The sequence below is a fragment of the Pseudopodoces humilis genome, chromosome 20 (genome assembly GCF_049639895.1).
Source record: "Pseudopodoces humilis isolate 2021_Gansu_Grassland_sample_001 chromosome 20, ASM4963989v1, whole genome shotgun sequence".
NCBI lineage: Eukaryota > Metazoa > Chordata > Aves > Passeriformes > Paridae > Pseudopodoces > Pseudopodoces humilis.
In genome coordinates this window covers 7,238,581-7,259,263 of record NC_142219.1, presented here as the reverse complement: position 1 = coordinate 7,259,263, position 20,683 = coordinate 7,238,581, and the positions used below count along the sequence as shown (strand labels likewise).

General features: G+C 41.5%; 1 protein-coding gene across 16 annotated transcripts in view; it reads right to left on the bottom strand.

Moving 5' to 3' along the window:
* ARVCF (ARVCF delta catenin family member) overlaps positions 1 to 20,683 on the bottom strand; it is a 247,023-nt gene that overhangs the window by 54,907 nt on the left and 171,433 nt on the right. For all 16 annotated transcript variants that reach the window (XM_088064814.1, XM_088064812.1, XM_088064813.1 and 13 more), the window contains 2 exons: positions 17,112 to 17,611; positions 9,140 to 9,323 (listed from right to left, as the gene is read on the bottom strand). In XM_088064814.1, the coding sequence (XP_087920940.1) occupies positions 9,140 to 9,323; positions 17,112 to 17,611 (684 nt within the window). The remainder of the gene's footprint in view (positions 1 to 9,139; positions 9,324 to 17,111; positions 17,612 to 20,683) is intronic.

Sequence of the window (20,683 nt, the reverse complement as noted above, 5' to 3'; positions counted from 1 at the left end):
AAAAGCAAGCTGGATTCTTCCTCAAATTCTTGGAGTCCAGACTGTGGGCAGGACTAGTGGAAGAGAATTTGTAAAGGATGTTGCAGTATGTGCTTTCCCTGGGAAAAAAAAACCCAAAACAACAAAGCAAAGAAGCACTAAGTAAATGTTAAATAAAAGTAAATACCCACCAGCATAGAAACTCATCAGGCCAGGAATGCAGTCTGTTGCTATTAAAGACTTCAGAGAACGGGGGCAAGCGCGCTGAGAAATCTGTTCACACCTTAGATAAGGTTATCATTATCACCAAAGAGTTGTCTTAATATGCAATTCTGAATGCTACATTTACATCTGCAGAACAGAGCTGGCATTCCTCATCCCTAGGAGAGGTGAGCTGTTACTACTGTCTGTGCCACACACCAGAATTATCTTCAAGAGAAAAGACTTAAAAGTAATTAAGTACAGGGTACTTAATTTGCACTCTTTCAACGCAATCATGTGGCAGTGCCCCCTCTGTGCTCTCCCTAATAATCTGACAGACAGAATGGAGATGTGGAGAGCTTTTGGATTGTTTTCTTTTTAATGATGAAGAGAAACTTGAAAATAAAGGCAGACACACCTTCTTCTCGGAAAATTGAAACTAGTATTTCCAGGACTGTTGTGTCTGTCACTTGGCTGGAGGGCCCCATCAGTTGCTATCCCACCGTGCTGCAGATGAAGCCAAAGCTGGAGTGTTACTGAACACCTACCCTCCTGCCTCAGTTCAGCAGGTGTAAAAAGCACTTTGTTTAGAGATCTAGCTGGGAATGAAGACAACAGCTTGAAGACTCTGCTTTTTCTATAAATAGGAAGTTGAACTTGAAATTTTCAAGACATCCTCCTAGTAACGCTTCCACCTTTCCCTGGAAGAATCACAGCTAAGAGATGAAGCTGAGACAGTGATGAGCTCTTTCCAACCCCTTGCTAGGCTGTGACCAGCACCATCACTGAGGCTTTGCTGTCCAGACACTGAGTTTTGCATACTTCAGCTGATGAAAGACTGCCAGCTTCTCACAAGTCTAGCTTAAAATTTATTAGTTGTTCTGTCCACCTACTCTGGCAGGCAGGATCCTTGCTATACAAAAAACCCTTCCATACCCACACACTGCTTCATAATAAAGAAATTTTTATTTGGATGCCAGCCAAAGGAGATGGATCAATAATAGCTGTAGTAAATGAACTTTATTTCCAAGTGCATTTGAAGTCTGCTATGTCTCAAAGGAGGAATGTACAACACTTAAAAATCATTCCATCATTTCATGCAGAAATAGAATGGATTCCCTACTTCAGTTCACATCAAATATCAGAAAGTTTAATTAGTATTAAAGTTCATTGTTCTGAAAATGAGAGAAAAAGAAAGAAGCTGCCTGTGACACAAAGATAGCCTGATCCAAGTGGCTCTGGTCAGAGGGCCCTCCACAGCACAATGCAGTTTGTCAGCAGACAGCTCAATCAGAACTCAAGCAGAGAATATGGTAAAGAAAGAAGAAAAATGCCGAAAGTCCAAGAGAAATGTGCAGAAAGCCAGAGAAGCTCTGCTGATGCTGATTTAGGTAAGGGAGCAGCTGGGTAGTAGTTGTTCAGACCTGGAACCCAAGTGGATACTGCTGCTCTATTCCAGCATTCACTGACCAGTTGCACCCAAGAGAGAAGCAGCAGAGCAGCCCCAGTTTCTTTGGATGCAAACCCTTCCACCTATTTAAATAGAGTGGTTGGTTTTGTTTAGCTGACTGACTGCTCAAAAGGACAGGGCAAAAGCCACCCCTGAAAAAGGGCTTTATGAGCTTAGTCTGTGCTCCAGCAAAACTGGCACAGAGCAAGAGATCTACAGGTCACCCTGTCACCTCATATCCATGTCTGCACCACCTACAAGAGATCTCCAACAGGCTGGAGCTCAAGAGTACAGTTTAACAAAGGATGGACTTGACATCTGTACCTTCTTATCTGTGGCATTCTACACCCAAAACAGCTTGTAATGCCTTTTCAGTAAAATAATGACTGGTTACTCCTGCATGACCTACTTGGAGGGCCTTAGCTTGCTCTCCTGTAATGTAAAATGATGCAGAAACGCATTGCACGAGAATTCCTTGATAGCCAGCAGCTACTTAGCTTGCAAATTATCCCAGTCTCCGCCTGCAGGAAAGGCCAAGGGGCTCTGCTTGCTTCATCACACATGCTTGCTGCCATGACAAAGAATCTCAAAAATACAGAAAAGAGGTGGCACTACTCTTAAAAGGATCAGGGCTCACAAGCCTTCCAAAGCAGACTACATCCATTAGAGTGAGTGCAGGGAGCTTTGCTGCAGTCCTGCTCTTCACCCCACCACAGCAACAGACATATTTGTAGATTCCCTTTCCTGACAGCCAGGGGAGGAGGGACCTAGATTCATTCCTAAGTAATGACAAAAGGCAGTAAGCAAGTGCACAACTTTAAATTTATACCTCAAGATATGATTGTAAAGCATTAAGGTTGCATGTAACTAGGTTATGTCTCTGCTGCTAAAATCTATGCATAATTTATTTATATTACAAGCTAAACATCAGGAACTGTCAGGAGGAACCCTAACAGCTCCTTACTAGCACGAATTAAACGCTCTGCTCATCATATAAGCCCCAGGACAGCCATATGCTGTGATCCTGCACAGTATCAGTAAGCTAATTAAGAAACTGCCTTCCCTCACTCCTCTCTTTTGTGTGGGTTTTTAATTTGAGTTGATTTTTTCCAGTCTGGGTTGGGCAGATAAGCTTCTCCCTTTTCGTGCTACTTGCTGCCCCCAAAGTGAAGATTCACAGGCAAATTTCACTTCCATTTTTATCTCTTTCTGAAACTATTCCTTCACTGGAAGTCCACTTCAAAAGCACCTGTTGCACACCAAAAGACTGACAGTATCATTAGCTCCAGTACCTGAAGCATCCATCTCCCAAAGGCTGCACCCACTCTGAACACAACCCGAGCACAGCGGCCTCCAAGCACTGCGGATGAGTGACAGAGATGGCAGCATCTGCCCTCAGCTCCCCTGCATGGGACAGTGAAGCATTTACCTTTGGGACAAGTCCTCTCCAGATGATCTTGGTTAAATAACTGCCCTGCAAAAGCACAGGAAAGACTACTTGAACTAGGATAGGAGAACACACAGATTAAGAGGGAACATCAAACAAATGACTTTGTCTAAGAACCCTTTTTGGAGATGGGGAGAAGTGTAGCTGCTGAGGAGGGCTCTGTATTAATGCAAACTGGTTGCTGATATGAAAGCAGGAAATGTGAATTTTCAGGTGCCAGCCTTTAGTTTCTACCTTCTCAATTCTGCCATGCTTCAGTGAGTAAAGCTCCCTTGACACCAAGGGCAGCTCATCTGCAGTACCACAGCAGTGTCACCTGAGCCTCACCTCCTGCACCCTGCTCTGCACTAGGCAGCACTTGCAGGTCACAGACTGGCACCTCAGTGCCTTCTCACCTCAGCTGGAGATGAAGGCTGCCTTCAGTATATGAGTGCACACAGGACAAACGTTAGGTGACTGTCACCACATACTATTATCATGCCTCCAGGATCTAGAGATGGATAGTAATGCATTTTGAAAGCTCTAATTCCCAGGCATTTTTCTTCAGATAAAAGCCACACATTAATCATTAATAAGAAAGGAGGGCATAAGAACCAGGTTTTGACAACCTTCTTTTCATTCCTCAAATTCAGCACACAGCAATGGGAAGAAAAAACAGGCACACCAACACCACTGATACACTCAATACAGGTATTTTCGGGGAAAAAAAAGAGAGAGACCTTTTCTGCCCAAACAAGACCACAGGTTACCTGACAAACCTTCTCTACCTCAAGGTGCCTCACAGACGCCCACACTCCTGCTACAAACAGTATGTGCAGGGCTTGTCTGGGTACACACATGTGTTACAAATATATAAAGACATGAGGACTCTCACTCAGCCTTACCTGTGACTGAAACACTGCAAGTGACATCTGCAGGACAAGATGTACAGGCATGTACCATAATGCTCTGTCCTCCTCAGAAAAAAGACTTAGAATATTTCCATACAAAAATGATTTGACACATCTCAAGTATTACTGATTTACCATCAAGCTCTGGCAGTCATCTTTCCTCTGAAGTACCTAAGAGGAGCCTGCAGATACTTTTACATCATTTCTCAACCTGATGGAGTATATTTCTGGCTCTGAATCCACCGAGTCCTTATGCCATGTCTTCAAACATCGTTATCTCACATTTACCAAACCCCAAACCGCTCAGGTTTTGATTCCATGGGACCAAACCCTTAATTTATACCTACAGGAGTTGCTTATTCCCAGTTGATGTCTGTAGGATGAACCATTTCAAAATCCTTGAACTACTGGTATTTACAGCAACTTCAGGGGAAGGTACACACTGAGGTACCAGTCCCACATTAAAGACAGAAGAGTGAAGATCAGTGAAGTCTAGATTCCCTTAAGGCACTTAAGCAGCCTGAACCTCAACAAAGCCAGAAAGAGACAGGGCTATTAAAAATTAAACCACAAAAAGGTTTATACCATTAATTTTGCCTGTAATTATGTCAGTGCAGTAACCCAACAGCAAATAAATCCATACTTCTCAAGCCTCCTGGTACAGCTCCAGCCACCAGGTTATCCCTTTCCTTTCTAAGGGCTGATGTTGGACAAGCTGTTGTGCGCAATCTCCAGCTGAAGAATGAGTGTTTTTAGGGAAAGTCAGGTGGGTGCAGTTTGTTTGTGTTCATACACCTTGGCCAGGGCTCTGAACCCTGAGGGTATTTGTGAATACGAATTTCTGTGTACTTGGAGAACTGACAAGAAATGCTACAACTACAGATGGTACTCCTGGAAAAAGGAGCACTTTGCATCTGTTTGCTATGCAAATTAATTCATTTAACATTTGTTGACAGCAGGTCAGTTTAGCACAGGAATCAGGCTAGAAAGTTGGCAATTTAGGAAGTAAGTTCTACTCTGTCCTCTTATAAGTGAAAAAATCCAAGAGAGAATTAAAAGTAATTAGGCAGAAAACAGCAATTAAACCCAGAATGAATTTAATTTTTAAACCATTAAAATTCTTGCTGCTTCCAGATAACTAGGAATCATGGTAGGTATCTCCACAGAAAACTAACAAGATGATGTGACTGCAACAGTCCTCTGATCCACAGATGCAGCAACTTCCCTCCAAAGCAGGGAAGCACCTTAGGAGAAACCAGGGGACCCAGGGAAGGTCTCTGTACCGCCTGGGTGTTCAGGAACCACAGATCCATCTTTCCCACAAGAGCTCAACTCATAATCTTCTCCTAAAGTACCTCAATGTCTGGGTAAAAGCTGTAGGAAGGATCATGAAATGGCCTCATGAAGATGCACTAAATCATTCCATTATTTCACCTGAAGTGCAATTTGAAGACAAATGCTTCTGGATTGCAAATGCCAGTAGGGATTTAAGGGTTTAAAAAAAAAAAATTAAAAAAATAAAAAAATTAAAAAGGCAGTAACTAGAAGAGACATTCTCCACATACTTAAAAGAATAAAGTACAATATGAAGACATAAAATTAGTATTGTAAATGAAACGAAGGAACATCTGTGCATACCTTAATGATTCTCCTACAGTAAGCAAACATCTTCCTTACTTCCTCCCCAGTCCTACTGCTTCATAACCAAAAATCCACTTTGCTTTGATTTTTACTGTTCCTTTCCAGCTTTCTACCACACGTTTCTTTTATCAGCTTCAATATAAGAATGTAAGAATAATCCTGTTTTATAAAATGACACCCAAGGCAGCATCCCACAGAAGGCCCATGACCATTTGGAGCAGTAAAGCGATTATGGATATTGCAGATCTATTCATCATATTGGGTCTGCCCTTAGAAACACAGCAAGGTAAGAGGAAGCATCTTTTTCCTGATCTCAGGATAAGAATGGAGTCAAAATTATCATCACCTGCACTAGTTTCTGAAAACTTCAGTGGGCAAGATAACAAAAGAGCAGCCAATAAATTTAATTATCAGATCATACTGTGCAAATTGGCTGTGCTGCCAACTTTCCAAAGGGGAACAAAGGATTCCCCCAAACATTTCTATGAACAGAGGTTTTGGCAGGTGAAGTGCAGAGTGAGATGGCACACAGAACCCACCAGCTATGCTGCACATGATACCAGGATTCAAAAAATCCCTACAATGGGCACAGTCACAGGAGAGGGCTTGACTTTAGAAGGACCCCTTTAAATAAACAAGTCAATATAGACCTGCACCAGCGGCCTCTTCCTCCTTGGATTCCCACTGGCTCTGGGTGTTTGTAGTCAGCTACAGTAACCTGGAATGGACACCACTGAGTGTCCCAGGTAAGCCCAGAATAAAATCACACGGCAAAGCAGATTTCTTGAAGATAAACTGTGAGCAGCTTCTCTGATTTCCAGTTTGTAAATTATCAGGTCCGATGTTTTTCCATATCAGACACAGATAAAGAGCAGGTCCATTTTTGGGTACAAGTCCTGTGGCCACACAAACCAAAATCAGTATCCAGCATCGCAGAGGGAATTTTGTTACTTCACCAAGTGGGTAAATCAGGGCTACAGAAAGCCAGTAAGCCACCTCAGCTCCAGCCAAGGGCAGAGTGCATGGATCATGGCACTTATCTTTTAAGTGAATTCCCAGCCCTGGTGCAGCTACAGATCTTTGCTCAGGTATTGGCCCCAGTTACTGACCCTGCAGCTGAAGCACCCTTCCATCCCACAGGTGCCTGCCACACCACACTATCCCTGCTGTTAATGCAGCTCTTCATCCACCCTGGGCCACTGGGCCAAGGTGCCTAGATAGGATACCTGGTATCAGGCATCAGCTCACCCTGACCTACTCAGACCTGCACACACACCAGTGAACCCCCAGAGTGAGGAGAGGGAGACACAAGCTACACAGGGGGAAAATGGGTAAGACTGGAAAGGAAAATGAGATGGACCAGGAATTGAAGAAGTAAAGGTAAATAATTGTAGTGTGGGCTTTTTTTAATTACTTGTTGTTAATTATTTTGAAATGAATGTTTTCATGGCTCCACATTATCAAAGGAGAAACCTCGATTAAGAACAAAATAAAGATGAGTAAGCAGTGTTAAAAAAAAATCAAGTAATTAACTGGCAGTTCATGCTGTGAATCACTGAGTTTGAAACAAACTCACCCACATCTGTTGATAAACTTCATTAACTGAAAAAATGATACTGAAACTAATGCCATCCTGCATGCACAATGCCTGTCTTCTGCTTAGATACCTGAACTGCAAGGACATCTGAAACCTCAGAAGCTCACAGATTGTTCCAGTTATTTTGGGAGACAACGTTGCTCACACCTGAGGCTCACTTTCAAAGAGGACAAAGGGAGGCTGGCACATCATCAAGAGGCCTAACCTCCCAATTAAGTATCAAACTGGTGAACAGTTTGCAGTCTGCAATAAGCTCCATTCGTGGAAGATTGAATTTCTAGGACCAGCTACTGTGTCAATGAGAGAAGCGTAGGCAAAGGGGTTTTTAAACACTGATGTCTGTCAGACAGATGGCTGTAACAATTTATTCTCTGTTGGTGTTAACTATCACATCTTGCTGCTGCTTTTAAAGATGAGCTGCAGAGGATTTCAACACACAACACAAAATAATTTCCAACAGTTTTAATGTTAATTACTTTTGATATGTCCATTTAGACCCCTAGATCCGGAAGTGCTCTACAAAAGGCGTGTGTAATATCCCTGACATGGGAACAGGAAGCACTCACCTGCTCCTGTCTCATTCCTGCTTTCACTCACCTCACTGCACGAAGAGGGGAGACAGCAAGGCAGCCCTCCCCAGCTCCTGTGCAAGAGGTAGTGTCTCCCAGCTGAGACATGGACAGATTACCTTTTCCAGATTACCTTTCCCTGCTCTCACAAGCCCATCTACCTTAGACAGCCTCAGTGAAGCATGAGATCACCTTGCCACACATCTGATGGAAGCTTCAAATTTTCCACCAGGAAGCACAAAGTCCCTCCTGACTATGACAGCAGTGACCAGAGATGAAAAGACTGAAAGATATTTCCCCCTTCAACAGCAGAAGCAGACACCATTCAGTGGGTGCTGACCTGATGCATTTCAGGGTGCATGAAGACAACTTTGAAATACCAGAAGTCTAAATTCTCTGACAACTCAGTACTGTTCCTCACCCTTCTTTGTAGGCTTTAAGAATACAATGTCCAAAAGGGCACAAGTTTTTGAGTTTCCTGTAAAATCAGTGCCTTACTTTAAAATAAAAAAGCCCCAACAAACAAACACAAAAACCCAAACCCAACTGATGAATAAACCAAGAGATACCCTGGAATACAGAAGTTTGAGTGGATCCACATACTAATACAATTTGATGTGGATTAGGCTAGTCTACTGATGACCAATTTATTGTCTATACTTACTGGAGAATCTCATATTCATTGAGATAATCCTTTTATTCCCTCACCATGACTAATTTCCTCTTGCAGAACACCCTTAGAAATGAGACACCAGTAAGTAAAACCCTATGATGCCTGGAGTCTGCTTAAAGGACCTCAGCTTCCAGTGGGACTGCAAATAATTTCAGTAATGGGCCCTTTCAGAACACTTTTCATTACTTTCTTCATTTGTGAAGTTATTTGGGGCAATAGTTATTGCAATTTAGAGACCACAAGCCCAAGAAACAGAAATGAACTACCTTCTGAAGATGCATTCTTCAGCAGAAATCTGACAGGAGTACATTTAAGAGCAACAGAAGGTATAATACCAAATCCTTATTTGTTTTATTCAAACCAACTGACTTCATCACAAAGCTGAAAAATTTAAAGGGAGCATAACTATTTTTTCTCAAACGAAAAGCAAAATTAGACGCACTCTGTTTAGGGAACATTGGTACTTGAGGTTTTTCAGACTGCTTTAGGAATCCTCCTGACTTTAGCTTTCAGCATGGACTGTCCTGCTCACAAGGTGCTCTCAGAATTGCTAACACAGTATGAAACCAGAAAAGGCTCCTTTCCAAGGCATTTTAGAAGGAATACTTAGAATCCTAAACAGTCAGCAGCTCAAATTCTTCACTTAAAAAACCAAGAAACTGTGGAAAAACCAATCCACAGCTGTGCCTTACCGCAGGCAGCCAGAGGTGTTCTTGAAGACCGTTGTCCACTCGGCGTCGCGTGGCTTCGAGTCCTCGTTAGGCTCGCTCTCCCAGCCCGAGTGGGGGATGATCACCTCATTGGTCAGCGTCTGCAGACCATGGTTGATGATGACCATCTTCAGGGGCTCATAGGAGGATAAATTCCACAGAGTGCCTGCAGGGGATTATTAAATAACCGGAGTATAACAACCATATTAAATCTGTAGGTTAAATAGAATCACAGGAATCACGGAGAAGTGCTTGAAGGTTAAATCATAAAACTAAACAAGAAGGCAAAGCAACTTGATGAGGTGCCAGACCAGAACTAGCTTAGGGAAAATCCCACAGCTTCTTCAACAAAACAGGGAAGAACTTGTATCAAGACATGGATATTGTTGAACTCATTAAGCTCTACACAGAGTACATAAAAGTGATGTACTATTGGCATTTAATAGGATTTTTCTTCTGTATACAAACTATGTTACACTTTCAAGTCTAACTATGCCTCAAAAAGTACAAATTCATCCAGTGAAGCAAAGTATATTGAGCAAGTCCTGGGAGAGATGAATTTCTGGAGGATCACTGATCTTACACTTATCTTCTGCACAAGATAATATTTCATTGAAGTCTCCTCTCTATTTTATTTTCACATTTTCCTGTCACAAGCAATATCTGCGTTCAAATCTCCTGGTGCCACAAGCATATGATTTCTTGAAGAAGCTGGAAACCAGAACTCCACTGTCTTTTCATTTTTGCCTCAATTATGAGCCAAAGCAGACAGAAGTCAAACATCAAAACAGAATAACAGAACAACAACTTTATAGCTGCAAAATCCCGAGTGTTAGATAAGTGATACAGCCTCCCAGCAGACCTGTATCAGTGTCCTGACAGCTATTACTCATCAGAGTAGGACTAAAACAGAACACTCACTTCAGAGAGAATTTCTGCATAGACCCAGCCCGGTACCATCTGAGAACTGTCAGTAACAACACTTGGAGGGAGCCAGACACAAGCTTTTGGTCTCCAAGGAAATGTGTGAGTTCTAGCAAAATTTCAGACAGCCCAAACAGAAAACCCAGATTCCCTAAAACACACAAGGAAACTTTCCTAAACAGATCAAATATCAACCTGAGGTTCCCTGTGTTATTACGAGTATGAACTTCTGCAGATTATAGTGCAGACTGTAAATTCCCACCTCACTGTACATACATCTAAAAAACGCAATCGAACAACTGAAGTGCAACCTTTTGTTTCAGCCCCTTTCAATCTCCCCAGGTTTTAAAACCTACAATTTTCAAGCTTTAAAGGTGACTGGGAAAATGCTTTGGATCTATGACCACATGGTACAGCCTGACACGGGGACCTGCAGGAGCCTAGCAGTGACTGGACATAGAATAACGTATTAATAAAGAAACTCTGAGGCAGACAACAGAATGAACATCATATTTCTTGTAGTCTTTTTTCTGAAGTAATTCAAAAGTAATACCTTTTTGGCCTACTGCCCCTGCCACACACAGACACTACTGTATGAGATTTTTATAGACTAATTTTAGCTTACAAACAAGACTGTGTAGGTAAAAGATGAACCTTATCTTTCTACCTACTACAATTAAAGGAGTGTTTGTGACTGCAAAACAACAAATGTTGAAGAATAAGAAAAGAAGCAAAACTCAGCAGAAAGGGCTAGCTGGCCCCATTTTCTTATCAAAATTTACATCTCTAACTGGCTTAAAAAATATACAACATACATAAACCAAATGTAAGTCAACAGTTATAGTAAGACTAAAAAAATGGACATATATGCTACCCTGTTAATTTTAAATACTTTACTAGACTGTTTTGCTTCAGTTACTGTACACCAATTTTTTAAGCGTATCAGACTCACTCATATGAAAATATTAAGTACAATTAAATCCCTAAATGCACGGCTGGCTCAGGACTTGACAATTCAAATTCTACGTCTGAACAGCCAGCACTGAACGAGATGGATGAATCCCTGGAAATGATACAGGATAATCATCTCTGGAGGAAACCCAGATTCAAATGGAGAATAGTAGGTGCTGAGTACCTTGGTTCTGGAGGTTCCCTCTCAGGACCAGAAATGGAGAACAGGGTGGGGATTTTCAGTGGTCAAAACCCCATGATTTGGAAAAGATGGCATCAGCCAAGGAACCCACTACAGGGTTACTAAGGATCCTGTTCTTCTGAAACTGCAAAATATTTCATCCGGAAATACTGCTGAGATGGGGAAGAGCTAAGCTTTAAAATCTCACAGCCCTTTTGAAATCTGAATTTGAAAAGCTCTTTCCTGAACGTACATGCTACTTGTGCCCCTGAGAGTCTGCTCCTTCCCCTTTCCTGGACCAGTGACCTAATCTATTATCTCTAGAGCAAACTAGAGAGACAAATTTTACTGCTTAAGAAGAATAAGGCAGATATATAATTAAAAAATACATATAAAATTTTCATGACCTCTAATATTACAGACTATACGAAAGTTCTCCAGTGCTCAAACCTTTGGCTTGTTTTAAGATTTAGAGATTTGTGTATATACTTCAATACCTTCAACTAGAGCACGTAAAACAAAATCATCATCTCCAAACTCTTCCTATATTCTCGTTCACTGGAGGTTATTTTAAGAGACTAAATAAATGCAATTGTGGATTCAACGGTGTTCCAGCTGGCTGGCAGCACTGACCTGCCCATCTACCACACAAATCAGCTTTAATGCTGTAACCCCACCCTGACCAAGAGAACCCCCTGCCCCTATGGAAGCAGCTCCTCTACCTACACAGAGGTTTTATTAAGGGGCTGCTGTGATGTATGCAATGAACTATTTAGGGCAAACACAATTTGACTGTAAATCTCAGTGAGTGACCACCAGACAAAGGGAGCTGGAGTTACACACCACAACTTTCCCCCACCCTTTTTGACAAAACTCCCTCCCCCAGCATTTTAGAAGCTTTCAATTTCTCATCTACCTCCGATCTCTAAAATTTTTCCTACAAAACAATGAACTGAAGAAGAATAAAGGACAGCCTTACTCTTAAAAGAAATTAGTGCAAACTCCTCAAATTATTCAAAAGGTCAAAGCACTTAAATTTATAATATTCTCCTTGATAGCTGCATAAGGAAATCTGAATGAATCCCTCTACTAAACAGCATTTAGCAAGGGAAGATGCAAAGCACTTAAAAGAAATGTAGCACAAGATAAACAGAGGTGAGGGAGTCCTGTGGTTCCAAAGACAGAGGAAAAAACTTCAGGTTGAACACTGACTTCATGGGGAAAATATTTCACAAGAAAGGATATAGAAAATAAACACAATGACAGTACATTTTTATTAATCAAAATTATGAAACAAAGAGCTCTAAATCCCAGCATCCTTTCTGCTCTAGAGAAAACAAATTCTATGGAAAAGTCACTGACAGTGACAGCCACAGAACCTTAAAGAGAACAAATTCAGATCCAACTGTAACATTTAGCAGTACAAGAAAAATCTGAGGGAAAAAAATTGCTGTAAATTTGACATCCATCTTTAAATATCATTCTCTTTTACTATTAGCATTAACATACTAGTGCTTCAATAACAAGCTGGAAACACTGTTTTTAAAACTCTAATAAATGCAAATGAATAGCACTCAGGAGAAATCATGTCACTAACACAGCAGCACAAGGTGAATGAAGTTATCTAAATTTTCCATGTGCTTTCAGTACAAGCCTTGAACTTTATGACCACAGACTGAATGAGTTTTAGGACTAGTAAAAGATGAAGTATTGCTCTTCAGAAGATGAACATGATCATTGCCAATCTGTATTTTATTAATAAATACTATGAGCAATGCACTTATGTACTTTTAACTTCAACCATCAGCCCTGATTTTTCAACATATTAGGTAGGCAGGGGAAATAACCACAAGCTTTTTTATCCAAAAAATCCAACATCATAAAGAAACTAGAAGTTGTTTCATTCCTTTTCTGGGTCCATACCAGATAGTTTATCACTTGCAAAAATAAACACTCTGCAATATATTCCCTGAGGAATTTTTGCCTGTTGGTCCAGGGGGCATTTGCTTGACAGACTTGTTTGTATCAAAGCCCTAAAGATTAGAGCTGTGCCCCTTTCAGTAGTGGTCAAGTTGAGAACCTCAGCATGAGCTAGTGTATGACAGAACCCACCATGAACAAAGATCTGAGACGCCTTGGAACAGAAAAAAGAAAATGGAACGAGAAATCTCATCTGAGATCAGCAAGCTGAAGACAGCAGGGCATTTCAAAGAGGAGTCCAGGTCTGAGCAGCTGACAGGACCTCAGCACACATCAGTGCCCAGGAGCTGGGAGGTCTGAGCCAGCTGATTTATCTGCAAGTTGCTATTCGAGCATTAGATCAAAATATTTCATCTGCAGAGCATTTTGAAGGTCAATCATTTTTCAATTATAACCAATTTCGCAGCAGAAAAATTATGTCCTGCACCACTTCAAATCAGTGCAATGTCATTAAACAACAAAATTACCCCAACGTTCTCACAAAGAACAAAATTATTCATTAAAGCTACCAACTTCTGACTGCTTCTCAAAGAATGTAATAGAATTTTGGGCTTGCATATCTGATGGGAACATTTCCTCCACAAAAACCTTATCACTCAAGATAAAATTTTTGTAGCTTCCCCAATCAGAGCAGATTTAATTCCTTATCAGCTTAATTCTCATTTCTCTCTTTTTCTCAAGAAAATGATCCACTGAGAGTAAAGCAGTACAGCTACAAGCCTAGCAAGAAATAAAGGAAGAATTTTATGGAGTATTTCTCAACACAACTCTACTCATGATTTACTTATGGACACTCTAACACTTGAATCAAGCTTTTCTCAGTGCAGTAGCTAGGAAACATTTTGTAACTCCACATCTTAAAAAGACAAGTTAGATCTGTGGTATTTTATGAATGTATCTTTGAATTTAGAAGACAGTTTTTGCACACTTGACAGATCTCTGACCTCAAGTGACATCATGTTTAGTGCCATTTGCAGATATGTCCAGAACACCGGGTAAAAAAGAGATGGCACTAACCCAAAAGTTTTTCCACTTCTGCTAAAACCAGTGCTATCTGTAAGAAAATAATCTACTGAGTGGCTTAATCTGGCAGCAGTGGTGTATCAGTACATGCTGTCTGCTTCCAAAATTTAAAGAGCTGTCTCAAAAGAGTTGTCTAACTTGTCTTCTCCAAACATGTATCCTGGGAAATGCTCAAGGGAATGCACTCCCAGGACATCCAGACTCATTCAGCACTGATGCCACACATCTGATTTCTCCCTCGACGCTGCATCCACATCTTGGGTGTTTTTAACTCACTGGTGTGGCTTTTTCCCCCGCTCCATTAATGCAGTGACCAGATCACCATGCAAAAGAGAAGCCATGGAGCTGTACCAAAGCCAAGGAGTGACTCACACTAGACAAAAACGATGGTCTCTTTTGCCAGAAAGCCCTGCTCCAAACAGGGTGTCCTACTGTATGCACACAGGTATCTTCTGTCCTGCAGGAAGGCAGTGTTCCACAGCCAGAGAAACAAAACTTCAAGCCTGGAACCACCCTTGAGTTCAGATAACTGAATTTTTACAACTTCTTTAAATTAAATCTCTTTGGAAAGCAGGATTATTTTATCATTTGTCCTTAGCTGGGATGACCAGCTGGTGATTACTACTGAGCTTTTGAAAAGCAGCCAGCATTGAGTTAAAGAAAGATTAAACTGTAGAAAAATCAATGCGTCATACCAAACTTGAATTTGGAGCCTGTTGAAAGAAATAAACACAAAAATCCTGTATGCTGTTGTATTTTCTTCTTTCTCCTTTTTCTTTTTCCTAATGCATTGCTGATGAAGTCCCCAGACATTTCCCTCCAGATACACAGAAAAACTTTCATGGCAAAGGTAGGCTTTGGTTTATCACTAGGGAAAAGCACCCAGATAGGAAGTTGCGATTGCTACCAGGAGAACATTGGAATTGTGATCTGAATTTCTGAGGCTGCAGAACACAGTCCTTTTGTAGCAGCCCTGCCTGAATGCTCCCTCTGCACTTCAAGCTGGCTCTTGTTTCTCTCTGCTGACTTCTGGAGCTCATTTTACGAATGGACAATTCCACATTATCAGCCAGAGCTTTGAACACGGACTCCAAGTACAGCAGCACCAGCCACAGAGGCATTGCTGGAATATTCTTTTCTGTGCTGATGCTTGAATGTCTCACACCGGATCTGGTGATATCATTTCAGAAGGGGAAAGAAATTATTCCTGGTTATGTGGAGATTAAATGCACATCATCTGTTACAGGACATCTGTTTAGGTTAATGCCCTGGTTATTCCTGGTGTTTTTCAGTAAGGGGAAATAAAGAGCTCTAAATAACAAAAGCCAAGGTGGAATAAAACCACTACTTTTAATTGGCAAAAACTACTGCCAAATAAAATGCATTTGAACTCTAAAGCTAATTAATTAATCGATGTGAAATCAAAGCAATCGCCATTTACAGTGAAAAGGAAAAACATCCAGTTTGCTTTTGCCATCTCAGAAGTGACTGATTACCACTTAGCACTATAATGATATTCCTTCAGAGTAAATTATAGACCAGCTTCTCCTTTCTTGAATCTAAGGAAATAAATTTATTGCTTCTCAGCACTCCAGAAATGAGTTTTGATTAAACTAGAACACTAGATAAACATATATTCTTTATTAAAAAAAAAAATAGGTCTGCCATCATATTAAATGAGTGCAACAAATGGAATATAAATACCACCTGCAGTTTCCATATTGAGGCAGAGCACAGACAGCTCTCAAAGCACGTGCTACTCAGAGGTTCTCTGACAAGTCAGACAGCTCTCCTTTGCTAGCTCACTGGAAGAAGGCTGGAAAAATATCCTTCCTAGTTTCAACACTGTATATTTAGACCTAGTTTGCTAAAGAGCCTGTAATGGCTGTGGAAGAACAGATGGAACACCCAAGGCCACTCTTCATCTCAGAGAATTATGATTACCAGTAAAAACTTAAAGAGAGCTACTATAATTTTTGAGGAAATTACAGAATTAAGATGTTTACCTCGAATGGCTTAATCAGTGTTTACAACAGGGTCTACCTGCACAAACCAACATTGATAAGGCAGAAAAACAGTTTCAGCCCTGGACCCATTTTCATCCTCACAAAGGCTACTGAAAGATTGTGTTCTGGCACAGAAATTCATTGGAATTACCCTGATCTCCATCCAAACATCCCCTGCAGCTTCTGAGAACAGAAAGGGAAATCCATTTCACTCCTCATGATTAATGGGAGACTGAAGAACAATATCTTTCTCCTTGCTTTAAGAGCTGACATACTTTTCCACCCTTTTCCATTTAATGGCTGAACTTTGAAACTAGAAGAAGTAGCAAGTGCAGACCCCATGCCCCCTAAAACCCGAATTTTCCAGCCCAGAAGTGCTGCAACTTTATATACAGCCTCAGAGCCCTCAGCACCAGGCTGGAAGTGCCCCTGATGAGACTGACTGTTCTCTAAATATGAGGGAGTGGGGACACGGCAGCAGGATTGTTTTATAAGAGAGTAACAAGGAAAGATTTAGCTCAGCATATCTTACCTCCTGATTACAACACACTGAGGGCACATGCACTACAAATTACCTGTCAATGAAGCTGCTGTAACTCATTTAAGCTTTAGTAAGCCAAGCATACGCAACTGCATGCTACCCCCAAGGAGCAGCATCATCCCTCAGCAGCCAGAGAATCCCAAGTACACCACACACACAGAGGTGATCTCAATCCCTTCCTGATGGGCACATGTCAGGTTCTCACCCCACAAACATGGTGCACTACAGAACAGCTGCACCCAGTGATCTCAAGTCTTGTTCAATGCTCTAATCTCCAGAAATTCTTCCTCCTGAAGCTGGAAGGTCTGTTCTAAAGACTAATCCATTAACAAAATCACAGACACTGACCTGTAATTAGCTCTCTGACTTCCATGTCGTTTGTTTTTCGCAACAGCCTGATCAATGCAGGGATCCCATCACAGTTCTTTATCGCCACTTTGTTTTCATTATCCTTCCCATAGGAGATGTTTCTGAGAGCCCCGCAGGCCTTACGATGGACCTCAGGCTTTGGATGATCCAGCAGGCCCACCAGGATCGGGATCCCTTTGAGGTGCCTCACATCCTTTTTGATTTTGTCGTTCTCATAGCACAGGTGCTGCAGATAGGCCGCGGCGTTGGACTTGACGGGGTCGATGGGGTGGCTGAGCATGGCGATGACCTCGGGCAGGTCGGGGTCCCTCCAGCGCGGGTCCTTGCGGATGCTGTCGATGGACGGCGAGCGCTTCCCCAGCCGGTCAATGCTGGCCATGCTGCCCCGCTCCGGCTGGGCCAGCGGCGCCGCATAGCCGCCGTGCAGGTACGGGATCCTCTCTTCAACCATCTCTGTCTCGATGGGGTCATCGTAGCCCCTGTGACAAGCAACCATCCCAAGACAAAGAAGGGAGGGGGGTGGGGAAAATCACGTTTAAACACTTAGTAACTCTGAGTCAATATGTATTAATCATGAGCAATGGTCATGAGCAAACATTTTAATATCACAAACATCACTGAGGAAACACATTTAGAGTTTCCAATAGTTTATTTGTAGTAACTTGAAAATTAACCATAGTTGAGTTCTCAGCAGTGATGGGACTCCAGCACATTGTTTGCCTAGCAATGAAATGATGACAGGAACTGCAAGCCATCAAAAAGATCGCTTTCATTTTGGTCACTTAGCAAAGCAATTACAACAGAGCTGGATTACATTTAGTAGGAAACACTGATCTTCATTAATGCTGCTACTTCTGCAACAAACCAAAACTCTAATTGAAGTCATTCAAGGCCTGGGCAGAGACCACAGATACATTTCAGCAAGTCTGACAAGTTCCACTACATTTCCGTGTTGTTGAGTACACACAAGTGTACTCTAAACACTACTCGTAATCGATATTGCCATAAAACATCCTCTTATATATGTATTTTTTCAAACCAGCAGCAGCCTTCTGCTTTACAGGCTTTTCCTGGACAGGCTTACTACTGTCTCAGTATTGCAGTTAGCTCAGTCAAGCCAGTGGTTTTAATTGCTACAAAACATTTCTTAAAATCTTTCATCTGAAACACTGAGGGATGTTATTGAACCATTTCTGATGTCATGCTGAAGTATAGACTATTAGAAGTCAGGAAGAAAATGGAGCTTGCTGTCATCCCAAAGGGACTGATAATTAAACTGGGCTCTGGGGAGAAGAGCAATCAGAGGTGGAGACTGAACTTAGTCTTGTACAATTAATGCTTTTAATGTTAAAAGCACCTCTCCTGACTGTATACTGTTTTAATTGCTGTTCTAAACCATAAACTGAATGAAAGGATAAAAATGGGCAAGTATCCAAAACTCAGAATGAATCTGAAGAAATGCTTTTATTGATGCAGTTATTTGTATATGTATAATTCAGCAGTTGCTCTACACTGTAATTTACACTATCTGGACAGTCGTGTTTTCTGTTACAGAACAAAGCTGTTTCCATCACTCCAAGCAGAAAGCAACAACATTGAAACGATTTACTTCTGTCAATGCACACAGGGCAGAAGGAATAACAAAACCCCTTAGCTACTCCTCAAAATTCTGCTTTTACAAATGCAAATTTGTGATCACCAGCATTAAAACTACAACGAAATCTCATTTCTCAAACTCATCCTCATGTTAAATTCCTTTTCACTTCATAAAAACAGCAGAAGATGAATTTTAATAGTTGCACAGCTGTTCCTTGCTTGACTTGGTAACTCACAATTCAGAACGTCTGTCCTGTGAGCTGCCCACAAGATAACCGTGCACCACCTCAATTACACCTGCACAATTAAGTTTCTCTCTCCTTCTCATCCGTGCAAGTACACAAAGATAATTACTGTCTTGGGATGCAGTTTGTTTGCGTTATCTCCACAAAGCCTTTCAGATAGAATCACACAGATGGGCCTATCTTCCTCATTTTGTATCCTCTTCCCTTTGCCACACAAAGCTCCTTGGTTTCATTACATTTGTCAAAAAAAAACTTCAGAGCTAGGTCTTTAAATTGCAACACTGTCACGACAGAAGAGTACTACTACAAGTCTTGTACCAACAACACTTTCTTAAAAAATATTGCTATCACTACTTACTAAATATGAGTGAAAATACCCAAAGTCAAGACTTAATCATTAACAAAGAAGAAGAAAAATTAAGTAAGATCACAACCCTGCTATAAAACAGGACAGCATCTCTCAAGTATCAGTAGAGAAGAAGGTGAAAACAAAAACCCACAACTGCTGGAATAAGCCCACACAGGCCAGATCCAACATTGCTCTGAAGACAAAACAGTGTTGAGAGCCACTGCTAATGCAGCAGTGACATAACTCAATGACTGTACCTGGCAGCAAAGTAAACAGCGGCACATTTGACCCTTGAAGACCCCAAATCATTATGTAGAAACTCAGATCCTGTGTGAAGCTAGGAGCTGTACATGGCAAGTATCCCACCACTTCAGATTCACATGACTAAATACAGTGATCAAGGTGAGGGAAAATTAAAAAAAAAAACAACAGGGGAAGCAGTTTACCAGAACAGGTCATCTGCAAAGGAGCAGAAGGAGTTCAGGCAGAGCAAGGCAGAAGTGCCACCATGAGCCTCATCACCTCTCCTTTAACAGACTAGCAGAGTGAGGAAATCAAAAGCAAGTGTCTGTCAGGGCATTAAACACACCCTGGTCACCAACATATTTACATACTGGGAGAGTAAAAAACATCCTCGGAGTCACAGTGGTGTGGGCCAAATGTGATTTTTCACTTCCATATATCATTGGAGCAGCTAGGCTGGGAAGGAAAAGCCACTCAATACAGAACAGGACTAACAAGAGCTTCAGCAGATACTGCTCTCAGGAGACCAAGAGCTCTTTACTCTCAGGACTGAAGAGCTCTGGTGCTATGCCAGAGTTGCTGACTGCAAGCATCTTGCCTTCCGTCTGTCTGTAGCAAGGCAGCCGAGTTTTTAGGATGCCATGGGTCTCACTAATCACCTGTCTCAGGGAATTGATCAAAACACATTCTAGCATAGTTAAAAACTGGGAGAGAGCTTGTGGATTTACCATCTTCCTTATGGCTTCAACATAGGCACATTTGAGTAAACAGGTGAAGGATTTAAACATTTAATCCTCAACAAGTTCTACAAGTGTTACATTCATTACAGTTTGCAGCTGGTGTCTGCTTTGGATAAAAGACCAGAAAGGCTTGGGATTTCAGTAGGAAACTTTGTGCCAAACATTGAAGAGGAGACAAAGACTTTGCAGAATGAGATTCTACTTTTGCCAGGCTCTGTTCCCCGATAGGATACACAAGAGGATTCAAAACTGGAGTGAATCCTCTGCTGAGACAAGCCTGAGCTATGGGCCATATGGTGAAAACACCAAAATCCCCTTAACTGGAAACACCTAAGAATTGCCAATGGATGAGCTGGCTCAGGTTGCCTCCTGCCACAT